Raw genomic sequence first — 25,120 nt, forward strand, 5'->3', positions numbered from 1 at the left:
CTAGCTATATACAAACCATAACCTAAGCTTCCTCCTATTTACCTTGCTTTCTTTTTAAAACAGCAGCACCTCAGGAGGAAGCGGTAAGCCCTCAGGTGATATTGTCACAAATTTTTGTATTTATTTCTCGCCAGCTGCAGCAGCAGGTCAGGAAACTGGACGCTACATGGAAATCTGCAAGGTGAAGATTTCAAGGTTACAGCTCCCGAGGAATGTGATTAGCACGCAGTGAGAAATGGGATTGGTGAAATAATGTGGCGGCACTTCACCACTTATTTCCTTGTTGCACAGTGTTTGTCTGAGAAGCCTCTGCAAAGCCTCCGGTCTCTCTCCTCAGAAACCACGGCACAATTCCCATCCTTTCCCTCCTGTCTCGCTCCACTATGTAACCCTATAGTGTGTGTGAAAACTATGTACAGATTCCAACATTTATCACTGTCTTCCCATTTCCTTGTATAGGAAAAAGCTGAAATAACACCAGTTCTGGTTATACACCGCTTTTGTTTCTCCCCTATGGAACACCAGGATGCAGGCTGGCGGTATGGAGGGACCATATATGGTCCTGGGAGCCCTGGGAGCGTGGCGCGGAGCCTGTCCCGGGAGCCCGGCGATCGCTGTCCCCTCAGGAGACCCCTCTTCCCTCAGGAAACCACTGAGGGAGCAGCGAGCGCGGCACCAGCGGATGTGACAGCAGCGCAGGCTGCTCTGGGAGGGACCGCCCCCTCGCGGGTACAGCCAATCAGCTCTCCGCTTGCAGCGTGACTGACGTCCATCCCAAGCAATCATACCGCCGCTCCCACCACATAGACCCCACCTTTTATCTCCGTTGGTCAGATAAGCTGTTAATCGTCCGGGATGTCCCGCCTTTTTCCGGCGGGGGAAATGCTAGGTAGGAAGGGTGGAGGGGGAGAGAAGAAAGGGAAAGGAACCAATGAGACACTAGAGATGGCTAGATTGACAGGTGTGCGGACCAATCGTCGCGCTCCTTCCCCCCGCCGCTCCCTCCCTCGCGGGCGGCGGGGCAGAGGGGGCGCTCCTCCCGCACCTTCCCCGTTGGTCTATCCCACTCCGGGCCGGGCGGGCTGGGTTGAGTGAGCGGCTCGGACCATTGCTCGCGGCGGGCGGGGGGGGCGCGGGCGAGGCGGAGGAGGAAGGAGCCGGCGAAGGAGGCGGGGGGGCGGTTTAAAGGGACAAGAGCCGTGCGGGCGCCGGCGGGGGAAGCCGGAGCGGCGGCGGGCGGGGACTCGCCCCCTTCCCCACACACGCCCGCTCGCACCGCGGCCGGGGTCGCCGCCGCCAGCGCCCCCATCCCCTCCCTTCCCCTCCGCCCGCCGCTTCCACAGCGGCCTCTATGAGGTAGAAGGGAGCGGCGGCCACTCCGGGGGCGGCAGCGGCCGCTACAGCCGCCGCCTCCTCCTCCTTCTCCTCGCCTCAGAGCGCCCCATCTTTGTGTGTGCGGGAGAAGGGCGGGAGGGAGTGCGCGCTGCCCGCCCGCCGCGCTTTGTTCGGAGCCGGGGGGCCGTGGCGGAGCCCCGGCTCTATGTGCCAGCGGCTCCCCGGCGGCGGCGGCGTGAGGGGCCGGAGCCCCTGAGGGCGGGGGGGCCCCGGCCCGTGTCGGTGCTGCGGGGCGGGGGAAGGGGCCGGCTCGCTGCCCGCCGGCCCGGCCCGTGTGCGGGCGGATTGATGTGGGGGGGTCTGACATGAGTCCGCCGGCGGCCGGGTGCTGCCATGTGACCGGCTTCAAGGTGGAGAACTGGAAGCAGAACCTGCGGGCGATTTACCAGTGCTTCGTGTGGAGCGGCTCGGCCGAGACCAGGAAGCGCAAGGTACCGGGGGCGGCTCGCATCCACCCCCCTTCCCTTCCCTTCCCTCCCTCCTTCCCTCCCTCCCCGACCCACCCGCCGCCGCCTCGGGGAGGGGACGGGTCCGGTCCCCCTGTAGCCCTCCCTCCTTCCCTCCCCACGGGGCAGGTGGGCCCGAGCTCCCGCACGCGGTCCTGGGGGGAGGGAGGAGGAAGCGCTCGGTGCCTCCGGGATGGCGAGGGGGGGCACCGGGATGGAGGAGGGAACCAGCCCCGGCGGGGCCTCCCTCCCTGCCACCTGCCCCGGCGGCTTTTCCGCAGCGGGGCTGTTCCGCAGCGCCGCCGCTTCCTCCTCCTTCTTCTCCTCCTCCTCCTCCTCCTCCTCCCGGAGGTTTCCCGGAATACCGGGGGGAGGGGAGGCCCGGGGCACCGGGCACGTCCGGCCTGTGGCGGAGCTTTGTGGAGCCCCGCGGGGCCGCGCCCGAGCCCGGGGGGCTGCGCGGAGCACAATGGCTGGGAGCGGGTCCCGGCGCCGGGGGCTGCGGCTGGCTCGGTTATGTGTGTGGTTTTCCTTAAAAAAAAAAAAAAGAAAAAAAAAAAAAAAAAGCTGCTCGTGCTGATAATCCACTTGGAAAAGGGGATTCCTGCTCTGGTGGGGCGTGGGGAAAGAAACTGGCTCAGCCTGGTGTGCAGGGAAGGGCAGGAGGGGTTTGCTCTGGGAGCTGTTAGCGCCTGGGAAAAATCCCTGTAAACCAGGCAAAAAGCAGGAAGAGTGCTTTTCCCCACCTATCTCCTATAATAACATCCTTATACACATGCATGTTTCTGGAGGGCTGCTCTATGCACTGTGCAACTAATTGCTGTTTTTCCCTAGAATCAACTAGTTTTTACTTCAAAGTGACTTGGCAGATTTCTGTCAGTCGTCGCATTGGTGACTGAGGAGGGGAAGGCAGCAGCTACACGGAGCAAAACTTGGGGTTTGGGACAGCATGGATTGTGTTTTTGTTGGAACAACCCATTGAAAACTTTCTGATCCCAGTGCTATGCATTAAGCTGCTCAGTTTATTATTCATAATAGAACTATAGCAAGAAGGATGGACTTAAAGGGTGAGGTGCCAAACCATTTCTCTGTGTTCAGTTCATGTTCTCAGGATAATCCAGTTTCCCAGTTTTTTTACCTAAAGAGGGAAAAATGGAATCTGAGAAGAAATACATATTAAATGGATATAATTATTTGATAGCCCTGTGAAGTATAGCCACACTTGTTTTAAATACCTTACAATTCCCTACAGGTCCATATTATGGAGTATATTAGTAAAAATCTGGGTTTATTTAGCCTATAGCATGTTAACATACAAACTGGGATATAGTAGATAGTGCTTTCAGCTGAAATGGAGAAAAAATTGTGTCTGTGCTGTGGAAGAAAAAAAAGGCAAGTGAGGTATAAAGATGTCTCAGACAAATATAAAGCAAGTGCTGTGTGGAAGAAAGAAAATAAAATTTGATTAGCAAAACTACCTTTTTCTAAATATGGAGTATCCTGTGTAACCTGCATACCTCTTGTGTGCTGCAACAGCTTTTTCCTTCCGAAATCTAATGTAGGGATGTGTTCATCATTGCTTGAGAAAACAGCTGAAAATACAGAATATTCCATTGTAATCAATCTGTTCTCACTTCCTCTTTGCACAGCCAGGCTCATAAAGCAGAACAGGATTGTTTCAAAATTATCTGTCAGCCCAGGAAAAACATCAGTTTTCCTAGTACATGCTAAAAATGCTTTTCCCCCGCTTTTATTTTTTATGCAGATTGCCAGTGTGAAAACAATTGGGTTTCTGAATCGGCCCACCTGAAATGTGTGGGTGTACATGATCAATATGGGGGAACATTTTGGGTAGCTAAATTGGGATTCAATTCCCTGTCTATGTTTGTAAGGATTGAAGAAGGTCTGTAAATGACAGTTATGGTACTTTATTCACCTCTCATGTATGAACATGAGACCTTGTTCCATGGAATTTTAATTCACTGAAATTCCCTGTACGTAGTGTATGCCTGACAGTTTTGCATGGAAAATTAGGAAAAGGGTGTTTTCTGTTTGGTGGTGTATTTCTAGTCTAATAACTAGAAATAGAATTGCCTAGATAGCCCATATAACTCAAAAACAATCCTTTGTCCTTTAATAGTTTACATGCACGTATATTATGTATATGTGTATATCTATTCTGGGACCAAGCTGCGACTGCTTAAGAGCACCTATTTATTGGTGAAGATTCTTCTTAATGCTAATCATCAAAATGATGAGGCTGAATTAAAGGTTTATTAACAAGTGATGTTCTTTTTATTGCATGATCAAGGACAGTCACATTACATGTTTATCACAGGAGACATTCCATATATATAATTGATCTTTATGGAAGGCACTGGGCAGTTTGACTGCTGTTCAGGTGAAGGTAGGTGTAGAAATGCCTTGGCTGTTGGTGAGAGCCAGATGTGAACGCTTCTGGTTCTAGAATGGTAACTACTATCCCTCCTAAGCCTGTCTTGAGAATCCAGGGAGCAGTGGGAACTGCAGGGGGCAGAAAGGGTCCGTTCTCGTGCTCTACCTACACTGTGTTCTGCCTTGGCAGACCATTTTAGTGCTGTGCTGTTCGGTTTTAATACGCACCTTTTCTGTGAATAAGCTTTTACGAGCTCCAGCTCGCGGTTCAGTTTGCTTTACAGCCAGTGCTTCCAGCAGAATGGCTCTAAAACCTGGTTTATAGTGGGAAAGCTGTCTCCTGAACATGTATTTCAATCCTCAGTCAGAAGCAAGAGGTAATTATGTATGTGTCTTTGTAGGCACTGGGATTCTGGTGAAGATTTTTGGAGTGTGTTTGCTCCTGAAGCGTTGGCTGTGCCGGGATTTGAGCTGTCATCATGGTGCATTGTTGTATCCACACGGAGGAGCGAGGCTGTGACTTGCCTCATCTCACTGCATCTTGGCCAAACTCAAGTGCAGCACAAGCTGTTCTAGGGACAGGGCTTGCCGTGGTGTAATTGTGTTGCTGGTGGTGAAGGCTGAGCAAAGACAAAGCTGTCACGCTGGAGAGTGGAACAGGAGATGAGGGAGAGGGAGAAATCCAAAGACTGCCTCTTGAAATTGTAGTTACTGTGATTAAATGTTGGAGCTAGGTTTTAGACCTCAAGTTGTGTGTAAACTGATATAAAATTAGGGTGGACTTTTTCATTGTTGGGGCTTTGACTTGTAACTCTTGATTTTTAATTTGCCATAGTTAGAATCTGTTTAATAACCCGATGGCAAAGCTCGTGTTTCTGTAGGTCATGGACTTTCCCTTGAATATTTTGATGTGAAAATTACCTCACACTTAATTAAGTAACACTCTAGAAGAGGTCCTTAAATTTGTCACCACTACTTTCCATTCAGGAATTACAGAGCAGACAGAGGATGCTGAAAAGGCTTGTGCCAGACCTTTGTGTCAGCTTTTTCCATTTTTTTTTCTGTAGGGTCACACTTAAAACACTTGGCTTATTCCTTCAGAATTGCAGATGAGAAAAATCTGTTTTGCAGTGCTGAATGTAGCTTTTGTCCCCATCAGTGAGCAATTACACATGTAGATGCATCTTTGTGTCCAGGAGTTGGTAAGTAATGGTTTCATTGCTGGAAGGGCAACTGAATTTATGATTAAATTCCCTCTTCCTGGACTATACGCCTTGGAGGAAAACTGTCTCATTCTGAATGGTTCTTACTATCACTGCCCTGAAAAGGCTTCTCATGATAAAAGTAAGCTGGTCATTGTGACCACAGTCATGATATGCACAAGGTTCTGTGTGGAATTTCAGAATGTTTGTTCAGTGCTTCAGCCAATAGATCAAAGAATAATTGCCTGTCAGGGGCTGTGCACTGTCACTGACAACGGCTGCATTCTGGCATATTTCTGCCTGTTTGAGAGCTTCTCTTGTTTTTCCCATTATTCTCTCTTTACATGGGTCCTACAGACCAATTGATCCTTTCAGATATGAAGAAACATTTGCTTTTATAGGTATCTTTTTGTCAGGTATCATTCTCCCTGTGAACTTGTGACTTCAGTATGTGGCTCCTTGTAATATTTTGACAGATAATCAGTTCTTAGACTTAAACCTGAAATGACTTTGGTTCATTTCCTGACTTTCAAAGTTGAAAAGGTTAAAATAACTTAGCAGATAACTGCCGTGTCATGTTTTCAGTAGCAAGTATTGTGGTTCTCAGTCTAAACCAGTGTGTCATGGTCTTGCTAAAGTGACCTTGCAGTCTTCAGAATGAGCTACTGGTCTCATCTTGTGCCTGTTGAGGCACGTTTGCCTTGGCCCATGTACCTGTCCAGGAACAGGGAGGTGTTGCTGAGGTGATTTGCTTTGTGCTGTAAGAGACAGGCCAGGAACCTCACCAGGCTGTGCCGTCTTCACAGGCTTGGTGTTTGGATTGCTTAAATTAACGAGGAAATCTTAGCTTGTTTTTCTTTAACGTTTTTAGCGTGTGCACCAAACTTCTGGATTACAAATCCTGTGGAGCACTTGAAAGAGGAGTCCAGGATTCAAGAAGCATGTCTCTTTTTCAGCTGCGTACTCTGCTGTGGCTGCCTAAGTGACCTGTGTGATTGACTCAGGAAGGATGTTCTTCTTTGCCATGTGCTGTGGGAACTGCCTTCTCCCTGAAAGCCATGAGAAGTGTCAAAGTCAACTGCAAGCTTCATTGTTCAGGAGGTCTCCAGTTTCATACCTGAGCAATCTTCCTTAGTGCTTAACCACTAAGGATTTAAAAGGTCCTTAGACCTGCTGAAGGTAATGTTCTCTTTCCTCTCAGTGTGAAGACATGACCTTTGGTGTGAGAGATACCCAGACATGAAATTTTAGCTCTGTACCCAGCAGAGCCTGGTGTACATGGGACATGCCAGATTGAGAATGCTCCACTGAGCTTGTGTCTCTGGTGCTGAAGAACATAATACAAGACCTTCCTCTTCCTAGTGGTGCTAAGCCCTATTTTGTATCCTGTATTGTGCTGGTATTTTTAAATCACTTGTTGGTTTCTGGTCCAAAGGTTAGGAATTAGTCTTGCACCGTGAACTTGAAGATGGTGAATAGCAAATTTTAAGTTGTGGGATCTGAACCATCAGGACTTCTCTGGTTTTTTTTAACATGTATGGAAGAGACAATAAATGCAGTTTTCTTCCTACTTGTATTTGTTCACTTTTGTAGAGCAAGAAGATGGATCTGCACAAGCTGAGTAGGGATCTGTTGGACAAGAAGGCTTATTTTTTTTTTCTGTGGTCTTATCAGCAGTCAAAGGTTTGCTCATAGCCAAGCTGTTTGTCAGAGTAGTTGTAGCATCTCTTTAATTTTGTCTGCAGTCAACGATTTTATTTGCTTAATGCTGAAAGCTTTTAAACTGAAATGACAGGGAGTAGTGTGAAGGTGAGCAGGGTGGAATAGCTTTGTTTGATTTTCTGGACTATGTGTTGAGCTTTATTTTAAGCCATCAAAGCTTTAAACCCCAAACAAAGGTTAGGTGATAGCCTCATTTTTGTTTCAAGCCTTAATCTGTAGCGTTAAGGTGAAACCAGAGCTGCAAATTGCTTGCAAACCTTGTACTCTCTTCCTTTCATTTGAGGATTTTCTGTTTCAGTAGCTGGTGTAACAAATTTAGAGGCAAATGTTACTGACTGGTAGTGGAAGTTTTCTGCTTTTGAATTGCTGACTCTCCTCCTGAATTACTGCTCCTTGAGTTGAGCAAAAAAAAAACGTGTTTTCCTTTGGGATGGACTCTGGGGATCCTTCTTCGTTACAAATGCTCTTGCAACTGTTAGTTTGATTCCCAGTGGTGGCTGATTTGTTTTAAACCAGAGAAACATTAACTCAGTTTAAAACCTTGTGTTTCTCACATTAAACCAAGCACCCACAGTTTTTCCTGTTCATGTGCAGATCCATGAATTCTTACGACCTAAGGATTCTTATGAAGAAACTGGTTTCTTTCTTTTTCCTGATAGAAATAGGGCTTTTTTTTTTTTTTTTTTTTTTTTTGATTAGCCACACCTTTCTGTTTCACTTGACTGACAGCTACTTTAAAACAGTGGGTTTGGGCTTTTTATTACTTGTATTCCCATGGTTCTCCAAGTGTTAGTAATCTGTCTGTAGCCCACAGCAGCATCCAAGGTGAGGAGATACATATGTCCTCATATTATACATCAGGAGAAAAGCAGTCTGAAGGTGACCCATACACATCTCACTGGCCTGTTCAAAACATTATTAAGAAAGAAATTATTTTTTTCTGCACTATGCAAAAAGCCATTGTTAGTACCTTTCTAGACTTGGACAGAAAGAGCTGCCCAGAGCCACTGCCTCCAGTCTCTCATTAACCTGTGGACAATGGAGCAAGTGAGTGAAATGCTATAATGACATTACAGTTTATTCTGTTATCCTGGGCTGTGTTGTCAGCAAGCAGTGTTGGAGCGTAGGGAGAGCCATATGTTACCCAAGAGGCCTGAATTGGGAACCTTTCCTTAGCAGAAACAGTTCTAGAAGCTGATAGATCTGTTCTGACTGGATGAAAGCTCTGTCTTGGTAGTTGTATTCTCTTACATATTGATTTGGCAGTCCTTTATGTACACTCGGCTTAATTCAAGCTAAGAACTTTGCTGCATTAGCTGGTAATAGAATCAACGTGGGGAAGAGTTACTCCTTGCAAAATTGACCTGCATTCTGTTTGGGAGTGGGACCACATAATGCAACTGGCACAGCAGCTCAGGAACAATCTGTGGTTTACTTCAGTGCTGGAGCAGCTGCCATGGTGCTGGTCTCTCACATTTAAGAGAAATAATGATTTTATCTGTCTCAAGACCTGTTTGAGGATCTGTAAAGTGAACTGTTACCAGACACCAGTTGACTCAAAGTAACCTGAGATTCACTTTATCAGTTGATAACTGATTAGCAGCAAGCAGTCTGTCCTGTCACATTCTTTTGTGTGTGGAATACAGCAAATACTCTACTTTGGATTTTCCATTTCTCTACTTAAGTAGAACGTTCCTTAAGGTTTGGTTTCATTTTTCTTAAAACTTCTCAGTGATATGTGGCACTAATGTAAAACCTGTAATTTTTTTTTTTTTTTGCCTGTCTCTGCTACTTTTAAAGTTGGTAAAGAGAACTTTTCCCCCTCCTCTTATTCTTCCTTTCCTGTGTTTAATGGAGCTTGAAATTAACGTGGCTCTTCTTGTCTACCTCTTGCATAGTATCACTTGTGATGTCAGCATATCCCTGGTGGGAAACATACCCGTGAAGATCTACAGTGCACTAAATTTGTCATTGAATAAAAAAATTGAGTATTAGACAAGGTGAAACTTGAAAAAAAGAGAAAGAGTGGATATTGGTAACAAGAGTTTGTTTTCAACACTACTTAAAATGTATTGTCTTTTTAATGTAACTATTGAGGGCTAGTGCAAGTTTTCATATCCTCACACAAATTCTGACATTAAACATGAAAATTATATTAAATATCCTCATATTTCAAGTAGTGGTGAGAGGCAGTTCACTAACTGACACTGCTTGGTAGCATGGCTGAAGACAGAACTGGCATTTGACTGAGCTTAAATGGTCTTGTCCTTGTACCATGCTGGTTTTGCCATGGCTGGTTTGAACACACAGCTGAGCTCTTCTGCTCATACATGTAAGATGTGAAAATGTAACTACTCATACATTCAGTGAGCTGTGTTTATGTAGAATTGAGATGTAGAGGTCATTAATTTGCATTTCATTCAAGAGATCAGTGGAGTATCTCTTCTTTGTCCTTAGTGCCTTCATCTGGTGTTCTGTGTTACAGCTCTTCCCTAGTATATTAAACCAAGTTTTCATCCATGTATTAATCCATAGTTTAGCATGTATTCTATTTAAAAATCACCTTGTTATTAGTCCCTTTATTTTTCTTAAGCACATAAAAGAGCCTGCAGTATTTGAGTGTAGTTTAGTGATGGGGATGATGGAGTATCAAACACCCGTGTGGCACCGAGTTCCATTTGCCTCGCTTGTCACTCAGAAGTTCATGCATCCAAGTAGCCTCTTTTAAATAGGGTTTGGCTTTGGATTCATCTCACTGAATTGACTGCCAGGGCTTTTATATGTATGTTTTGCTTCTGTTTTTAAAGGGCTTTTGTTTTTGAATCAAGTACAGACTTGAATTACTTCAGTGTTTATCAGCACAAGGAAAGAAAGCAGCAGTTTATAAGCTTTATTTTTGCCTACCTCCCCCTTGCCAACTTCTGTTTAAAAAGTATCTTTCCCTCCTTGTGTCTTTGTACAACCTGATGTTGTTTCACAAAGTTTGTCTAATTACAGTCTGTACTTCTGTCCTCTGTAATCAGCCTTGTTGTTGCATTGCAAGTCAGATTTTAAAGGACCTTGTCTACAATGTGCTTGGTAAATAAAGGTGAGATTTATTGCACAGCAGATGTATGACAGCTCAGTAAGTGCAGACAGCTGAGATAGCTGACTGATTTCAGTAGCTCGTTTGTGTTAGGTGAGCTTTTGTGACCCCCTGCCCTCCAGGGACAGATGCAAAATTTGTCTTAAGGTTTTATGTTTTTCTTTGCTGTGCTTCATTATTTTCATATTACTGCCCAGTTTTCTCCTAACTGGATCTCTGTCCTGTTGGCAGCCGGTGGCCAGGGTGAAGCTCTCCCTCACGCTGGCCTCTGTGCATTGCTGACTTGTGCCATGCTCTCTCTGCAAGCATCCCCTCCCGAGAGCTTATTATTGGAAGCGTTTATCTGTGTGATGAACACTCAGTTCTTTGGTCACTCATGACTACATTTTGTGGTTTTGCTTGCGGGATGATCTTGATGTGGAGAACAGGATGAGAAATGCGGTGAAAATAGTTTCAACATTCCTGCAATTCTGTGCACAAAGAGGAACAAGACTCTCCTCTCTAATGATGAGGCTGTTCCCTAAGGAAATTTATCTTGTACTGTGTTCAGCATAATTTTATCTTACTGCCCTTCGTGATGTATTTCCTTGTCACATAGCAGGTCTGCTACTTGGAACTTTTCTTGCTATGCAAGTTCCAGAGTTACCCCAATAAATTAAATTTGTTTTCTGCATCTCTTTGTAATAATTATGTCCTTATTGAGAGATTTTGGGGAGTAGGACGTGTTTTCTTTGTCCACCTTAGGTCGTGTACTGCAAAAATCTGACTGTAAAAAAACAGAACTCCAATTTTGCAGTAACCTGAAGAATTACTTTATTACAGCAATTCTTTATAAAGCAAGCAGTTTAACTCTGTAAGCACGTTGTACATGTACGTTGAAACTGGCAGACAAGTTGTTTTATGCAGTGGTGAAAAGGGTGTTAAGGAAAAAGTGAGTTAGCAAATCTGACAAGTTTTAAAATCTTGAATTGAAATTTGGAAACTATTTATAGATATGGGTTCCAGTGAGACACAAATACATGATGGAATTGGTAAATGGTTTGGGTGAGAACAATGCCACTGAGGTAAAGGACAGGTAATATTTGATTTACCAGAGAAAAGCAAGAGATGTGAAATTTGAACCTTTCTGTGCATTATCATGGAGACTGGTGAGTGAAGAACATGAAATCCAGCTCTTCAGCTCTGGGTGAACAAGTGTCTTTCCTTAATAGTGTAAGGAATTACCAGCTCTGGGCTGCACGTTCCTGCTGTTGTACCATTGCTGTATCATGTTTGTGTGGTTGTGCCATGAACCAGAAAGAGCAGATACAGATGAAATTGGGTTTTTTTCCTCCTCTTGCTGATATTTCACCGACCTGAGTAGTGACACTGGGAGGCTGAATGTGGCAGCCTGAATAATAACTACTGCTGTGCTCTGGGCTGTGCCAGTGACAGACCATGTGAGAATGTTGTCCTAATGGTGGCTTCTTCTGTAAAGAGTTTCTAATACTGACTTCATCCAGAAGGTTCTGTGAAGGAACCTCTCTTAGTGCTGCAGTGGTTGTACCTGCCGTTGTCACTGCTGTGTGCTGAGCCTGATACATGAAACTTGTCTTATGCCTGCAATTGTTGGAACTTACTCCTGTATGCAAATAAGTTACCCCAGTTTCCTTGTGAAAAATAAATGAATTGGGGAGTGTAGAATGGCTGTAATGTGTGATCAGCTATTACAGTAAAGCTACTTTTCATATTATGTTTAATTTAATGAAATGAATAGTGTTTTTCCAAGTAATCAAGTTATGAGCCACTTGTGTCCCTCTTTAAGCAGGCCGGTCTCCGAGTTAAGATTTCCGTCTTTTCTAATCAAACTCTAGTAAGCTGACGTAACTTTTTTGTTGGTTTTAAAGCATGTGGTCATGGGCCGTGTGCCTAGATCATGCTCCTGCTGCATGTAGTTGAGGATGATGGGATAATGGGACTGTAAATTATCTCTTGATGGTGCTGGTTTTCCTCTGGCCTCCTCCCTTGTGCAGTGTGGAGCAGCCCCAAGGCTGTTCCGAGCGGTGCCAGCTGGCTGGAGCCCTGGGGGCCGCTGTGCCAGATGGAGACAGCAGCACTCCAGTGAAAGCCAAACGTGCTTCCCGGGGTCGTGGAGAGGTGCAGCCTCTGCAGCCCCGCCAGGGATCCCTGGGCAAGAGCTGTCCTGGGACTCGCTCACTCCTCTGCTGGTGCAGCCATGGAAAGGGCTGGGCTGGGGCATCTGTCAGGCTTTTTTTTATTTTGGAGTAGATTCATAATACAGTATGCAGCTATTAAACGTTTTCAATGTGTTAGCATCTCTTTTTTCGTAGTTTATGCTTCTGTACTGTATCTGTGAAATGTTCAATTCTGCAGCATGTACAGATGCTCGGTATTGAGACAGATTTTTTCAATTTGATTAAGTGTGGTGCTTCCTGATGTGTTGTCCTGCTTTTTTCCTGACTACCAAAAAATGCTGTTATCCATAAGATACTCAGACTAGAAAAAGCTTGTTAATGCTGATTTTTAATTTTTTTTCATTAAAATGAAACCAAACCCCAAACCCTTAATTTCACTGTCTGAAATAACTTCAGATATGCTCAAAAAACAAAAGCATCCTTTCATTTGCTTAGCTGACTTTATAGTTTTTATTGAAAAAAATTGATTTCTTAGAATACCACTGAAATCAGTTGTTGGTGTTACTGCATTGTATTCAGCCCTGTGGCTTTTTTGTATTTCAGAACAATCTTAGTATAGAATAACCTCATCTGCACAAGATGTACCCCACAAAACTCAGGTGTTTGGATATTCCCATCTTGTGGAGATGAGGACAATAAATGAGTGAAACTCTGAAGAATCCAATTCCCTGGTGGCTGCTCAAACAGGTATTTGTTTTGTAGAGGAACTGAGATACACCACCCTGCCCAGTGTTTCTTCACTCTCTTGACCCAGAAGACTTTGTTCTTCTTGACCCATTAATGCAGCTCAAACTTCTAATCCAGGAACCCAAAATAGCTGCCAAGCCTGGATTTTACTGTGGTGGCATTTGCTGCACAGGTAGTTGGTATAACCCACCATGCAGAATTGCAGCTGAAAGGCCCCCTGAACTGAGGCACAAGAGACTGTTTTGGGCAGATATTTGAAGTCTCTGATTTAAATAAGGTAATAAACCCAGCTTGATAGAATGTACGTAGGACTTGCTGGAAGAACAACATATTTTGAGTCAACTCTCCCTGTCAATCTCCAGAACTGAATGTGAGTGGGAATAGGGAAGGAAGGATGTGCCTTGTAGCTCCTTTGCCCTGATGGTTGTGCTAGAGCAGTGAACTACAAGGAGAATGGACCACAGAAAGTGGTAGTTACCATATTCCAGCCTAAATAGTATTTATCTCTGCTCTTGAAGAAAGAATGATGGTGTTTTTTGTGATCTCTTAAGACATGACAAAGATTTGGAAGTGATCATTCAGTCTTGTATTAGCAAGGCAAGTGATTTAAGGCTGAGTCTATCTTGAAGGACACACGAGTTTGAAGTAATGAAGCACTGGGAAGAAATGTATGGTGAGAAATAATTTAAAGGCTTTAGATGCATTTCCCTGATTTCTTTACAAAGTAGCTTTTTTCAAAGTGACCTTCATTTGCAGGAACTGTTTTTACTCAGTGTGTGCTCCTCTTTGCTACACAATATTTTCGCTACCTTTTTACTTGGAGAAGCTTCAAATCACAGGGAATTGCAGGTAATTTCCTAGCAAGGTAGTAAATGACTTGTAATAGCTTCCTTACAAAATCCTCAACACATACTGTTCTCTTAAGTCTCTTTTCTGCAGGTTTGTTATATCTACTTACAGGTATCTGAAATAAAGCTTTTCAAGGAAATTGTGAAATTTTCCTTTTGTCATGCAGAAAGCTCTGTTCTATGTAAACCCTTGCTGAGTGCGATGCCTGCAAGAATGTTCCTGTCACTTTAAATACTTTTATATCCAGCTAGTACTAATAGTTAGTGAATTAGTTTTCTTTCAAGATATGAAATCCTTTTGTCCTGCTCTTCCTCAGTGCTGAATCCTTTAACCTCACCAATTCATATGTTTCAACTCACACTGCTTAACTGCTTAAAGTATTTCCTTCAAGTTAAGGTCTTGAAAGTAGAACACATAATATGTGAAATCAACTCTTATCAGCATTAATGTACTTTTCTTCTGGTTCATGAAGCAAAGAGATTGCTTAGAATTGAAATTGACGATTGGTGTAATTTCCAAACTGTTTATTGAAAAAAATGTAGCAAACCAGATCAAAGAGCAGAAGTCATGCTGTAGTTCTGTCAATTGCACAGAGCAGAAGAAGGTTTAAGTGTGGTGAGTGTTCAAGCAGGAAGGGGATTCCATTATGTGTTCTTCAGCTTTGTCCTTCACTTCTTCCGTAGTTTTTGCTTTAAGAACTTGCAGTAAGGAGCTTTGGTTCCAGGTTTCTTTGTGGTTTATTAGCTCTAAAAGTGGAATGGATGACCAGGAGTCTACTTCTTAGCAGAGATGGTTTTTGATGTAATTTCCTCTCTGACCTTCCAGTGAGGCCAAAGCTGGTTTTGAGCCTGCCTTTACCTCACAAGTAATGGTGAGTTCTGCTGCAGAGCACACAAGATCTGAAAGACATTCTAATATCCTGAGCTGGACTCGGTGTTCTCAGCAAGCTTTCAGTGTCATTTATTTCACATCAGCTTGGTTTGACTGGGTGCATCAATGATTTTGTGTCAAGCAGGAGGAATCTGGTGCATTGTTTCCTGATTTTTGTTCTGTATCTGTTCTTTGGAGCACATCCTCTATGACAGACAGTACCTTATTTTCAATGGCTACTTTATTATTTTTTCTTCCATACCATGTTTTCCTTCATGTTCCTACTTCTCTGGCTGTACACTGCCTTTTTCCCTAGAAATTATCTGTTTGTTTACAGTTTAGACAAATGTCTACATTTCTGTGCTCCTAATTTCTTAACGTGAGCCCACCCTTTCGAGCCTAAGCATGGGGCACTACTCCTGACACAGAGTCTGAGCAGACTGTTCCTCATGCCAAGGTTGTAAGTGTTAATCTTGCTGCAGACTGGGGTGATAATTCATTGCTGTCACAGCAACACATGCTGAAAGTTGCTTCTTGCCAGATTTGTTGGCTATATGCTACACTAGAGAAAATTATTTCAAGAGTCTTATTGCATAGCCAGATGCTGCAGAACTCATGCAATCAACCTCCCCTCCCCCCTTTTTATGGCTGTTCTGACTTCAGGGAGGAAAAACTATTATAGACTGAAACACATTCCTGTGTAACACTAGTAAAGACATGGATGAACTTCTGATTGTGGCTAATTTTTCTGGTTTTTCATGTAGGGAAGTTCTGGTTTGTGTTCAGGATAAAAAGGATGGAAAGCTTTTAAGGTAGGATGAGGGGAATTTAAAAAAGGAAATTAACAGTCTCTCCCCTGCCATTTATTGTGTTCTCTGCCATAGTTGGGTGCTGTGGAAGTTTTGTGCTTTCTTTAAGGGTAGTGACTAGGTTGGCTCAGTTCTGAAGAGCTGTAGCCTCTGCTGTCTGTGTCCTTAGGATGTTTCAAAAGCAGGAGAATGTTTGTGAACTCTGGATATCATCATACCTTGGCACTGGCCTAAAGATGGTATTTGGTTTAGTTATATCTGAGATGCAGAGCCCTGAAGAGGAAAATAAGTGGGTTTTTGGTACAGGATCTGAGTGCCCTGTAACAATTTAACATTTGCTCTTATATATGTGCTGTAGAAAAATGCAAGTTATGTAGGTTTTTTTCCCAAGGTATCCATTACATTTTGGGCATGGTGGTGTCTGATTACCAGGGAGGTGAGATTTACTGACTGTTTAAGCAGACAGAAATACACTTTTCTCAATGTATTTTCAGCATAAATCTCATCATATCCAGTGGCTGGGCATTGTGCCACCAATAATTTTATCCTCTCTTGTATTTTAAGAGAAGGGGCCATAGAAGTTACATTATTATGAATGTGTTCCCATAGGACAAAATCCAGGTAAAAATGCAGTGGTGGAGAGTTTATTATTATCCACACATTGCGTGTCATGCAGAGCTCCCCTGCTTTTCATTCCTTGTGCCTCAGTTCTTTGCACTTCCAGATCACAGGAAACACTGCCCTGAAAATCAGAACTAGGAAGGGCTTCTTTTAGACCTGAGCAAGTCACCTCTTTGCTTGGCAGGGAGAGCTTTTCAGCAATTTCAGTTACTCTAAGAAGGACTGAGGCCTCAATGCTCTCAAATGCTTTTTAAATCCTGCTGTAAAGCATAAAGGCCATTGTATTTGTCCCCAAAACACCACCCATGTTTATAACTATGGAGACAAAGCAAGAGATCAGGACTAGAAATCTGTACTGGCTCTCATGGAATATTTTTGCTCTAATCTATGTGAGATTACTGGTGATTTGCAATTGTAATATTCTCCTGAAGATTCCCTTGGTTTTGCTTCAAGCTCTTAACTGGTTTTTCAAGTGCAATATGCCAAGGAAGTTCTGGCTTTTGTTCAGATAAAAGACTTTATAATTCACTTTCTCCCTCATTGCTGTGTTTCCCCTTATCCCGCCCTGTCCTGCTGTTGTGGTTTGTGTTTGTATCAGCCTTTCATTTTCCCATGTGCAGGGGCTTTGAGAGCCCAGGCAGTTCCTGTTGCTGGGGTGGCCTGCACAGCTCTTGGGAGCTGAGGGGGGAAAGGCTGAGTTCCCTGTTCTGTTTCTGGCCTCCACTGCCACATCCAAATGATGGATTGAGGCTCAATCTGTGCATTTTGGGTGTTGCATTTATTCCTGGTACTGTTTCCGTGAGTGCAGGAACAGGAATTTGTTTAGAACAAATTGACAGATGAGTTCTCTGTTCTTACCAACATTCAGATTGCACTGTGGTTATTTTTAATAGCAAATACAATGTATTTTTTTTTCTTTTTAGCAATGCCAAGCACACACAAATGTCTTCTGCTATGTTAACTTTGGTGAGGGATTTGGAGCTTTGATGAGCTGCTTTAGATCAGCTAATGTTTTCCCTGAGTGTTGGTAAGTCTGAGTTTTGGAAGCTGGAACAGGCTAGATCCATGGAAGAATGTGTAAAAATGTGCCTCATCTGCCAAAGATTTGTTAGTATGTTCAGGGCAATAAATAATTTAAAGTTTCTGAAAACTGTTAAGGTTTGTGTGATATGGGGAAGAAGGAAAGCAAATGATAAATACATAACTTCCCTCTTTCCCAGTGAGACTGCTGTTTGAGATCTTCAGGTCCAGCTGTTCCCTCCTCCCAAATTCAGCATCTCAGCTGGGAGACAAAAACTGTTAAGTTGATCTTTTTGCTTGAACTGATTGATTTCAGACCTCAGTCATTTACAGCTTTGGGGCAGAGCTTGTGGAGTCCTACCTTGTGATGATGTTTCCCTGTTGGAATGCAATGTGGTAATTCGTGAGATTGCATCAGATGGATTCCCTGCTTAAGGGGAAGCTGTGGATTCCAGCAGACCATCCACGTTCCTTTGGGGAGAGAACTGAAATTGAGAAGGGAAGGCAGGACCCACAGAGCCCTTGCTGCTGTGTGAGCATTGGCTTATTGGGCTTCTCTGGAATTCAGTCTTCTGCTTGATAGAAACAATTGCCTTCTAACACAACAAAGCTTTCAGTGTCTGTATGGAAAGTAAGTAAATGGAAAATAATGGGAGATGGAAGCCTGTACAACATCTCGTACAAAGTGAGGGAACGTGGAAGAGTTGGAGGCAAAGCCTCTTTGCTTTGGGTGGGGGGATTATGAGGGAAGAGCATTTTTAATGTGTTGGTTGTTTAGGAAACCCCTGAATAGTGAGCATTGAGGATGTGGCAGGGAATTCACTACTTGAGTGTGGTTGAACAACCCAGAGTTCTATTCAGGTTTAATGATCCCTCCAGGCCTTAAGGAAGAAATGGGATTTCAGGCTGATTCTGACAGGGTGGTGTTTGGTGGCACAGCTGATTCTGCCCATCCCAGCAATGTGTTCTGTACACAATTGTTAACACGAGGCCTTGGCACAGAAACTCTTGGCCAAGTTTGATTTCCCTCAAGGACATTGGAAAGTCAGCAGAAATTACAGTGTAGACTCAGCTCACAGGGAAGTTATGGCTTTTTTCCTGTAGATGGACCTTCTTGGTTTTTTGTCCTTTATTTTTTTAATCCATATGTTGAAATTCAAATTTAAAACCACACAACAAAGGAAACTTTCTATCAGTCTGAAACCCAAAACCCTTTCACTTGGTGCTGTAGTAGCATGTAAGATTCCTTGATTGTACCAATACTCCTTATTCTTGGAGAGCCTTGAAGGAGCATATTGGCTGATGGGAAGCCAGTTGGAAATGAAAACTCTTTTCTTCAGCTGGAAAACCATATAAGTATATGCTCAAGTCACTCAAAAGCACTGCTCATGCTATCTAATATCTATTAATCATTTCTTAGGAGAAATTATGGAAATGTTGCTCAATGCACTAATTCTCTACAGCGTTTCTAATTACTCCATTGATTATTTTGAAGCGTAGATTTGTGTAAAGGAGCACTGGGGTATATTTGAACAAATACAGAGCAATAAAACTGTAATTGTAATTCATGTACATTCAACAAACAAAGCATTAATTTTATTAGTTTTTCCAGCAGTCTGTGTGTTTGAAGTTTGTGGCTGGTTCTTTCTGAAGTCTGTGGCTCATTAAACTTTCTGTACTGTATTGTCTCATCTGTCAGACTATCTCACGTTGATTTGGTGTTTTATATGTACATATTGTATAAGTAATTGATTTTAAAAAGTCAAAAACTAAACCAGCAAAGGCTGGTTTAGTAGTTGCTTGTGGTAAAGTTTTACCATTCTCCATGGTATTGTCTTAATCATAAAAGAAAAAAAATGTTCCTCAAGTTGTTGCAGTCAGTTTGCATTCAGTGACTGAGTTCTGGTCCACTGAACAGTCACTGTTCTGTTCTATCAGAGTTAATAATACTGTGACTTCATCTATTGTTTTACTAAAAATGGTAATAATTATTGTAAGTGCCTATGAAATTTCTTCATTTCAATCCCACTGTCTCACAACAAGTTCCTATTAAACTTCATCTCATATCATGAGAGACCAGAATGTATGATGTGAAAATGTGTTTTGCTATTTAGAATCCTGTAAGAGCACTTATTTCATTTCTGTGATGTTGTCGTTGGGTGGAGCTCAGGGGTTTTTTATTTTTTGGTTTTTTTTTTTCCTGTATAAATGCATTTCCAGATGTTAACTTTTGAAAGTCCCAGTTTGAATTTTGAGGTTTTAATCCTTTATTTCAATGCACGGAATTATTGTAGTGAGTTCTTTTTTGAAGTTTAATTAGAGGTTTTTGGTATGTGTATATATGTTAAAAACCCACACCCATATAGTCACTGGTAATTTGCTTAACCTTGGGCAGGAAAAGTGGAGAATGGTAATAGGAGATGCTTCAAGGTGTGTGGTATCCAGTGCAGTACAGAATCTGCTCTTTCTCTGCCTTTTTAAGCCTCAGGTTCACTAATTTAACGATCAATTAAAGAGTCTTCAAGGTCTGCTGTGTTTTGTCAGAGCAGCAGAGCTAGACCATATGGATGATGGTTTTTTTCCCTTTATCCTTTTTTGTAATTTCTTTGGATGTGTTTGGCTGTTGGTGTTTGTTGTCTTACTCTCTGATTAAAAGATGAATTTAGTTTGTGATAGGAGTTAAAGAGCAATTTGTTTCACCAATGTGTGTTCCAATTTCTATTAGTGTCATTTTTCTAGTTGGGAGTCTTCAGATAGATGATTTTTTTTTCTTTCCAAAGAAGTTATTTAAATCACATATTGTTATATTTATACAACTGAAGTTTTCTGTGTTCTGCTTTGCACAGAAGTTCACGTGTGCCAAGTGCCCTCACACTCTCCTGATAAAATAAGCTCTAAATTATATCTGAGTAATTCTTTTTCTGAAGCTGTCTGCAGCTTTGCTATACAGATGCCCTTTTGCTAAATGAAACACTACTTATCTTAATTATTAGTGTTAATGGACGTGCTGTGGGCTCAGTATTTGCTATTGCCAGGTAGAATCTAAGTTATGTCTTTCTGTGCTTGACAAATGTGACAGAACTGTAGTTCTGCCTGTCGTGTCTGAATGAATCAGTGCCACGTGCATGAGGAGTTGCTGGCAATCACCTGGAATGCATAAGCAGACTTCTCTTCTTTCAAGCATCTTTTGCAGGCACTGATATTCCTGAAATGCCACGTGCTCCTAATTTGTCAGGTGCATGTGTTCCATGGTTTCTCCTTCTGCGTTTTTCTCTTCTTAAAGGTCTCTGAGCTCTTACAGAATCTGCTTCTGTCCAAGGATGCAATGTGAACTACTGAATATCCATGGCATTAATAAACAGATCAAAGCCTCTACAAAAAACCCATGTGTTTTCCCATTATACAGACAATTCTTGTGTTATTATTTTTAATTGAAATTGCAATATGTCCCTGGTACTTGATATTTGCTGAATGTTAAGAGTATATAAATTGTGTTCTGAAACCATCTTTGCAGGAAATTAAGATTCAAATTCTGTTTTCTTTCTTCTAAGTAAAATGGTTACACTTTTTAACACATATGTGTGTGTATATGTACATAAATTGTATTTTCATTTGAGAAGGAAGATTAGTTTTTTCCAAAATGCAGAATTTCCCAAGAGCAAATGAAAGAAATGAGAGCTGAATGGGCTGAAACAGTTTTGATCTAGGAAGTTGTCACATTGAGTGGAGTTCTATTTTCCCTCTTTCTTCATAGTATTCCTGACATGTCCACTATGTGGATTTTTTTCTCCATGTTGCTTTTTAGTGTTGTCAGTTGACTTGTGTCCAGCAGAACTGCAGTGATGAATTTGCTGTGCAAATACTTGTTCAAAGGGTCATATTAATATTAATAGATCTGATAAGTCTTTTCTCCATGAGTTTTACCTGGGAATGGTGAACTGGAAAGTCCCAATGCAGATTTTGTGTTAAACATGTGTAGGTATCACTTTCCCCCCCTCAGTTACCACTGCTATCACTTGATTATCAGAAATGGGATGTCAGGAAATCCTGCTCTGATTAAGTCTTTTGGCATGTTAATTTCAATTACTTCATTACTGAGGAAGAAGTGCCAGGGATTGGATTTGCAGGACTGATGAAAACCACTTGAACGTGCCTGTAAAGTTTCTGAAAAATCTCCCCTCTCTTAGAGAATCTTTTAATTTCATCCTTAATTTCTGTGTGATTAATGAAAGAATAACTGGATTAATTTATTAACTTTGACAGGCAAATTGTCCTTTACATCAGAGTACTGTTCTAGCTCTCTGGCAGTGGACAAAATTAAATCTCCAGTAGGAATGTTAATGTCTTCAGAAAAAAAAAAAAAAAAAAAAAAAGAGGTGGAAAATGTTATGTATTATGTAGCATGTTACTTTTTGTTGCTTACAGAGCACAGATATAAGGGCTGTAGAGCACCTGGAAGGTTGAGAGGGTTGTCTTTGACCTGGCTCATCTAAGGGCAGGAGTTAAACTGCTGAAGGTGAACCCATTCCTGTTTTGTTTTTAAAATCAGGTCTTTGTCACTAAGCTTTATAAGCATTTTTGGTTTGGATGTAGGTTCAAGATATTCTTTGACATCTTTAAACATTTTGTTTTGCTGTCTTGTAACTTGAGTTCTCTTATTCTGGTTTAAAGAGCATTTTGTGAGAATGTGAGGCAGTGGCACATTATGAGTTCTGAAGTACTGTCAGAAAGATGACTGTGGAATGAAGAGGTGGCATCGTGTCTGAAGTGTTCTGTCTTGACTGTTCCTGTTCTGCACAACTCTGAGCAGTTTCAGGAGCTGGAATAGTTTGAGGATTTTTTTAGAGTTCAGTTCAGATTTTCAATTATTTAGGTTTAAAGCTGTGCTCCTTTTGAAAGATCCCTAACAACTGCTTGGAACTGGCTACCAGACGTGGTTCTTGGAACTCCCCAGTTGCTCTACAAGTCTTTTATGGGGTACAGCATTAAGGAGTTGTTCTGCTTTCTGGTTTGTTTGGGTGGTGTTTTTTTGGTTTTTTTTCTTTTTTTTGGTGCTTTTCACACACTCCTAAAGACACGGGATTTGATGTATTTGGTAGCATAAAGGCAGATGGATTTTTATCTCACCAGGACTGGGTAGCACTTCAATTGAAATATCATCTTCCATTTCCATGTTTCATATTTTGATAGAAGCTTTAGAATTTCATACAACCTAATCAATTCAGAAGGAAACTGGTGTTTACACAGACAGATTATATAATGCCCACATTATGTTTTCATGCTTTACATCAAGGAAGGAAGGCTTGGTTTAGTTCCTGCACTTTTTAATTGCATTTTGACCCTTTCTTCTGCAGCCCTTCCAATCCCTTCCCTTGGGACAGCAGAGGGTAGGAGAGACAGGCTTCTCTGTAAAGCATGGCAACTGAAATGACACAGAGTGGAGGTGCCTTGGCTTTGGTTTATTCCATCCCTTAGAGAGACAGGAAAATAGGGAGAAAGATGTGTTGTTGATATTATGAAATAGACTTTCACTGTAATTAACAGCCTGGGAGTTTTTCTGCTTGCTTTTCTTATCCTGGTGTTGCAAAAGCTTGCTGTCCTGCTGGGATTTCTTTTTGGAATGCAGAGGTGTGCTCTAGCTAAAAGCATGTGCTTTGCCTAATAAGCTTTCCTAGCCACTGAGCCCAGCTGGCTGCTGCAGTCTGCATTTGTTTTGTCTTAACTAATTTTTATAGCCATGCTTTAAATGAAACTAACACTTTTTGCATTAAATGACAAAGCAAGCACAATGTCCATAAATGAAATCAAACACTATAATCTACTAATTTTTTATTTCAGTGAGCAGCAGTATATAACCAAGCAGCCTACTAAAAAGGAAGATGTGGAAATAATACTGGTGGGATGTGAATGGGGCTAAGCTGAAGGGATCAGCCTTTCTTGGAGGGAATGTCTATGTTGAGTTAAGGGTTTAGCACTTCTCTCATAAATACAGAAGATGAGTGAAGAGAGTGGGGCCTGGCTGGTCAGCACAAAATGTTCTTGTCAAATCTTGGTGTCTTTTGCTGTAGGTGATGATGAATGTCATCGACACGTTTGCTGGAGTCTCCTGATGGGTTAACTTTCAGGGTTGCTGCAGTCTTGCAGCTACCTTGAGTTGATAAAAAAGTGTTCAAACACTCTGAAAATCAGCCAGATCTTTCCAATTTGATCCAAATTATGAATGAACAGAAGAAATAGTAGAAGGTAAAACGTGAAATAGAAAATCTGTTTCAAAATACTCATGAATCATTGTTTACAAGTCTACAGCAGTGACACTGGAATTGTTGTGCAAGTTTGTTCTCCATGAATTTGTGGAAAATAATGTTTTTGTTCTGACTTTGTGCTGAATATGAACATTTTTCATATAGTACTTGTCAAATATACAAAGCTCTGGCCAATTCCTGCTTGGCTGTTAATTTCAGTGGAGCTTTTTTAATATGATGGAGCAGCTGCTTGGGAATTAAATTTAAAAAAAAACAAACAAAAACCAAACCCATAACAACAATAATAAAACCTCTACCAACCAATAAAACCACTCTGTAACCTTGTTAGTATATTTATTCTCACAGATATAAAGGCAGATTTTTTTCTTCTAGTGAATTCACATAGCTCAAAGCTGCTATGAGCAGGAACTTCTCCCATTGCTGCGAGGGTCAGTGGCATCTGACCTGCACACAAATGTTCTTCTGGTCCTTGTAGGCAGCTGTGTGAGCTGGGTCAGGGTGAAGGTTTGAATCTCTTTGCTGGTTCTTTTTGCTGCTTTTTGAAGAATTACATTGCAGTGAAGCTCTAGACCTTTTTTTTTTTTTCTCTTTACACAAATGTCAGTGGACAGATTTAGGGCCTGGATGTCAACTTCATTCACTTACAGGTTTGCCTCATGTTTATTAAACTGTGACTGATCAGAATCATGGTAAGTTTTTTGGAGTCAAAATTACTGAGGATGACGCCTCAGAAAGACTCAGATAATTGCATTTGCAGTATTAAAATAGGGTAGACTTTTTCATGCAACTTAGAAAAAAACACTTTTTTTCTTAGTAGCACTCCTTTTAGTAATTTACAGAAGAGACTATGCAAAATATCAGGATGAATTTCTGTGTGCTCCATTAAAAAAATCTCACTTCAGAAGTTTGTCAGTTTAGGTCACCTGAACTAAGCAATGATCCTAATATATAACTAATCTATTAATGGCCTCCAGGCAGCTGTGAGAAGGAAATATATGGATTTTTACTTAATACTTGTGATTGGTGCATTAAGAAAATAAACAAAGTGTTGTTGAGTGTTTGGTTATTGCTGGGGAAAAAAAAAATCAGAGATCTCTTTAGATGTAGTCAACAAACTGCAGTGAGGAAAGAATGCAGAACTTGTTTCTACAACGTTGTCATCCTACAGCTCTTCCTATATCCGAAACCTTGTTAAAATACATAATAACCAAGTGGTGTCTTTAATAATCCTGATAGCAGTGGGGCACATTGGATGACATTTTTGTTGCTTCTCAGCTCCATATATGTGATTCCAAACTTCTCTGTGTGGGAAGCACCCCTTCCCTGAGCCCTCCTTAACCACAGGAGGTAGAATTCCCTGTGCCCTGATCCTGAGAGGCAGTCACAGTTTATCAGCACCTTCCTCCCAATCCATTCCTTTGGGAGGAGGGTAAAATGCACATATTTTGCAAAACAAGTTAATGTTCTAAATACATCACGACGTGTTAGAACATAGTTGGCTGTGCACTCTGTGGAAAAAGACAGAAGCTCATTGCTGAGGATCTATCACCCACCTTCCTACA

The 25,120-nt window shown here is 42.1% G+C and overlaps 1 protein-coding gene across 1 annotated transcript in view; it reads left to right on the forward strand.

The window, feature by feature from the left end:
* Positions 1-1,016: 1,016 nt before the first annotated feature.
* Positions 1,017-25,120, forward strand: part of USP22 (ubiquitin specific peptidase 22) — an 89,922-nt gene continuing 65,818 nt past the window's right edge. The window contains exon 1 of the mRNA XM_041401837.1: positions 1,017-1,826. Within this exon, the coding sequence (XP_041257771.1) occupies positions 1,701-1,826 (126 nt within the window). The 5' untranslated portion in view covers positions 1,017-1,700. The remainder of the gene's footprint in view (positions 1,827-25,120) is intronic.

The sequence above is a fragment of the Onychostruthus taczanowskii genome, unplaced genomic scaffold (genome assembly GCF_017590055.1).
Source record: "Onychostruthus taczanowskii isolate IOZ18803 unplaced genomic scaffold, ASM1759005v1 scaffold19, whole genome shotgun sequence".
NCBI lineage: Eukaryota > Metazoa > Chordata > Aves > Passeriformes > Passeridae > Onychostruthus > Onychostruthus taczanowskii.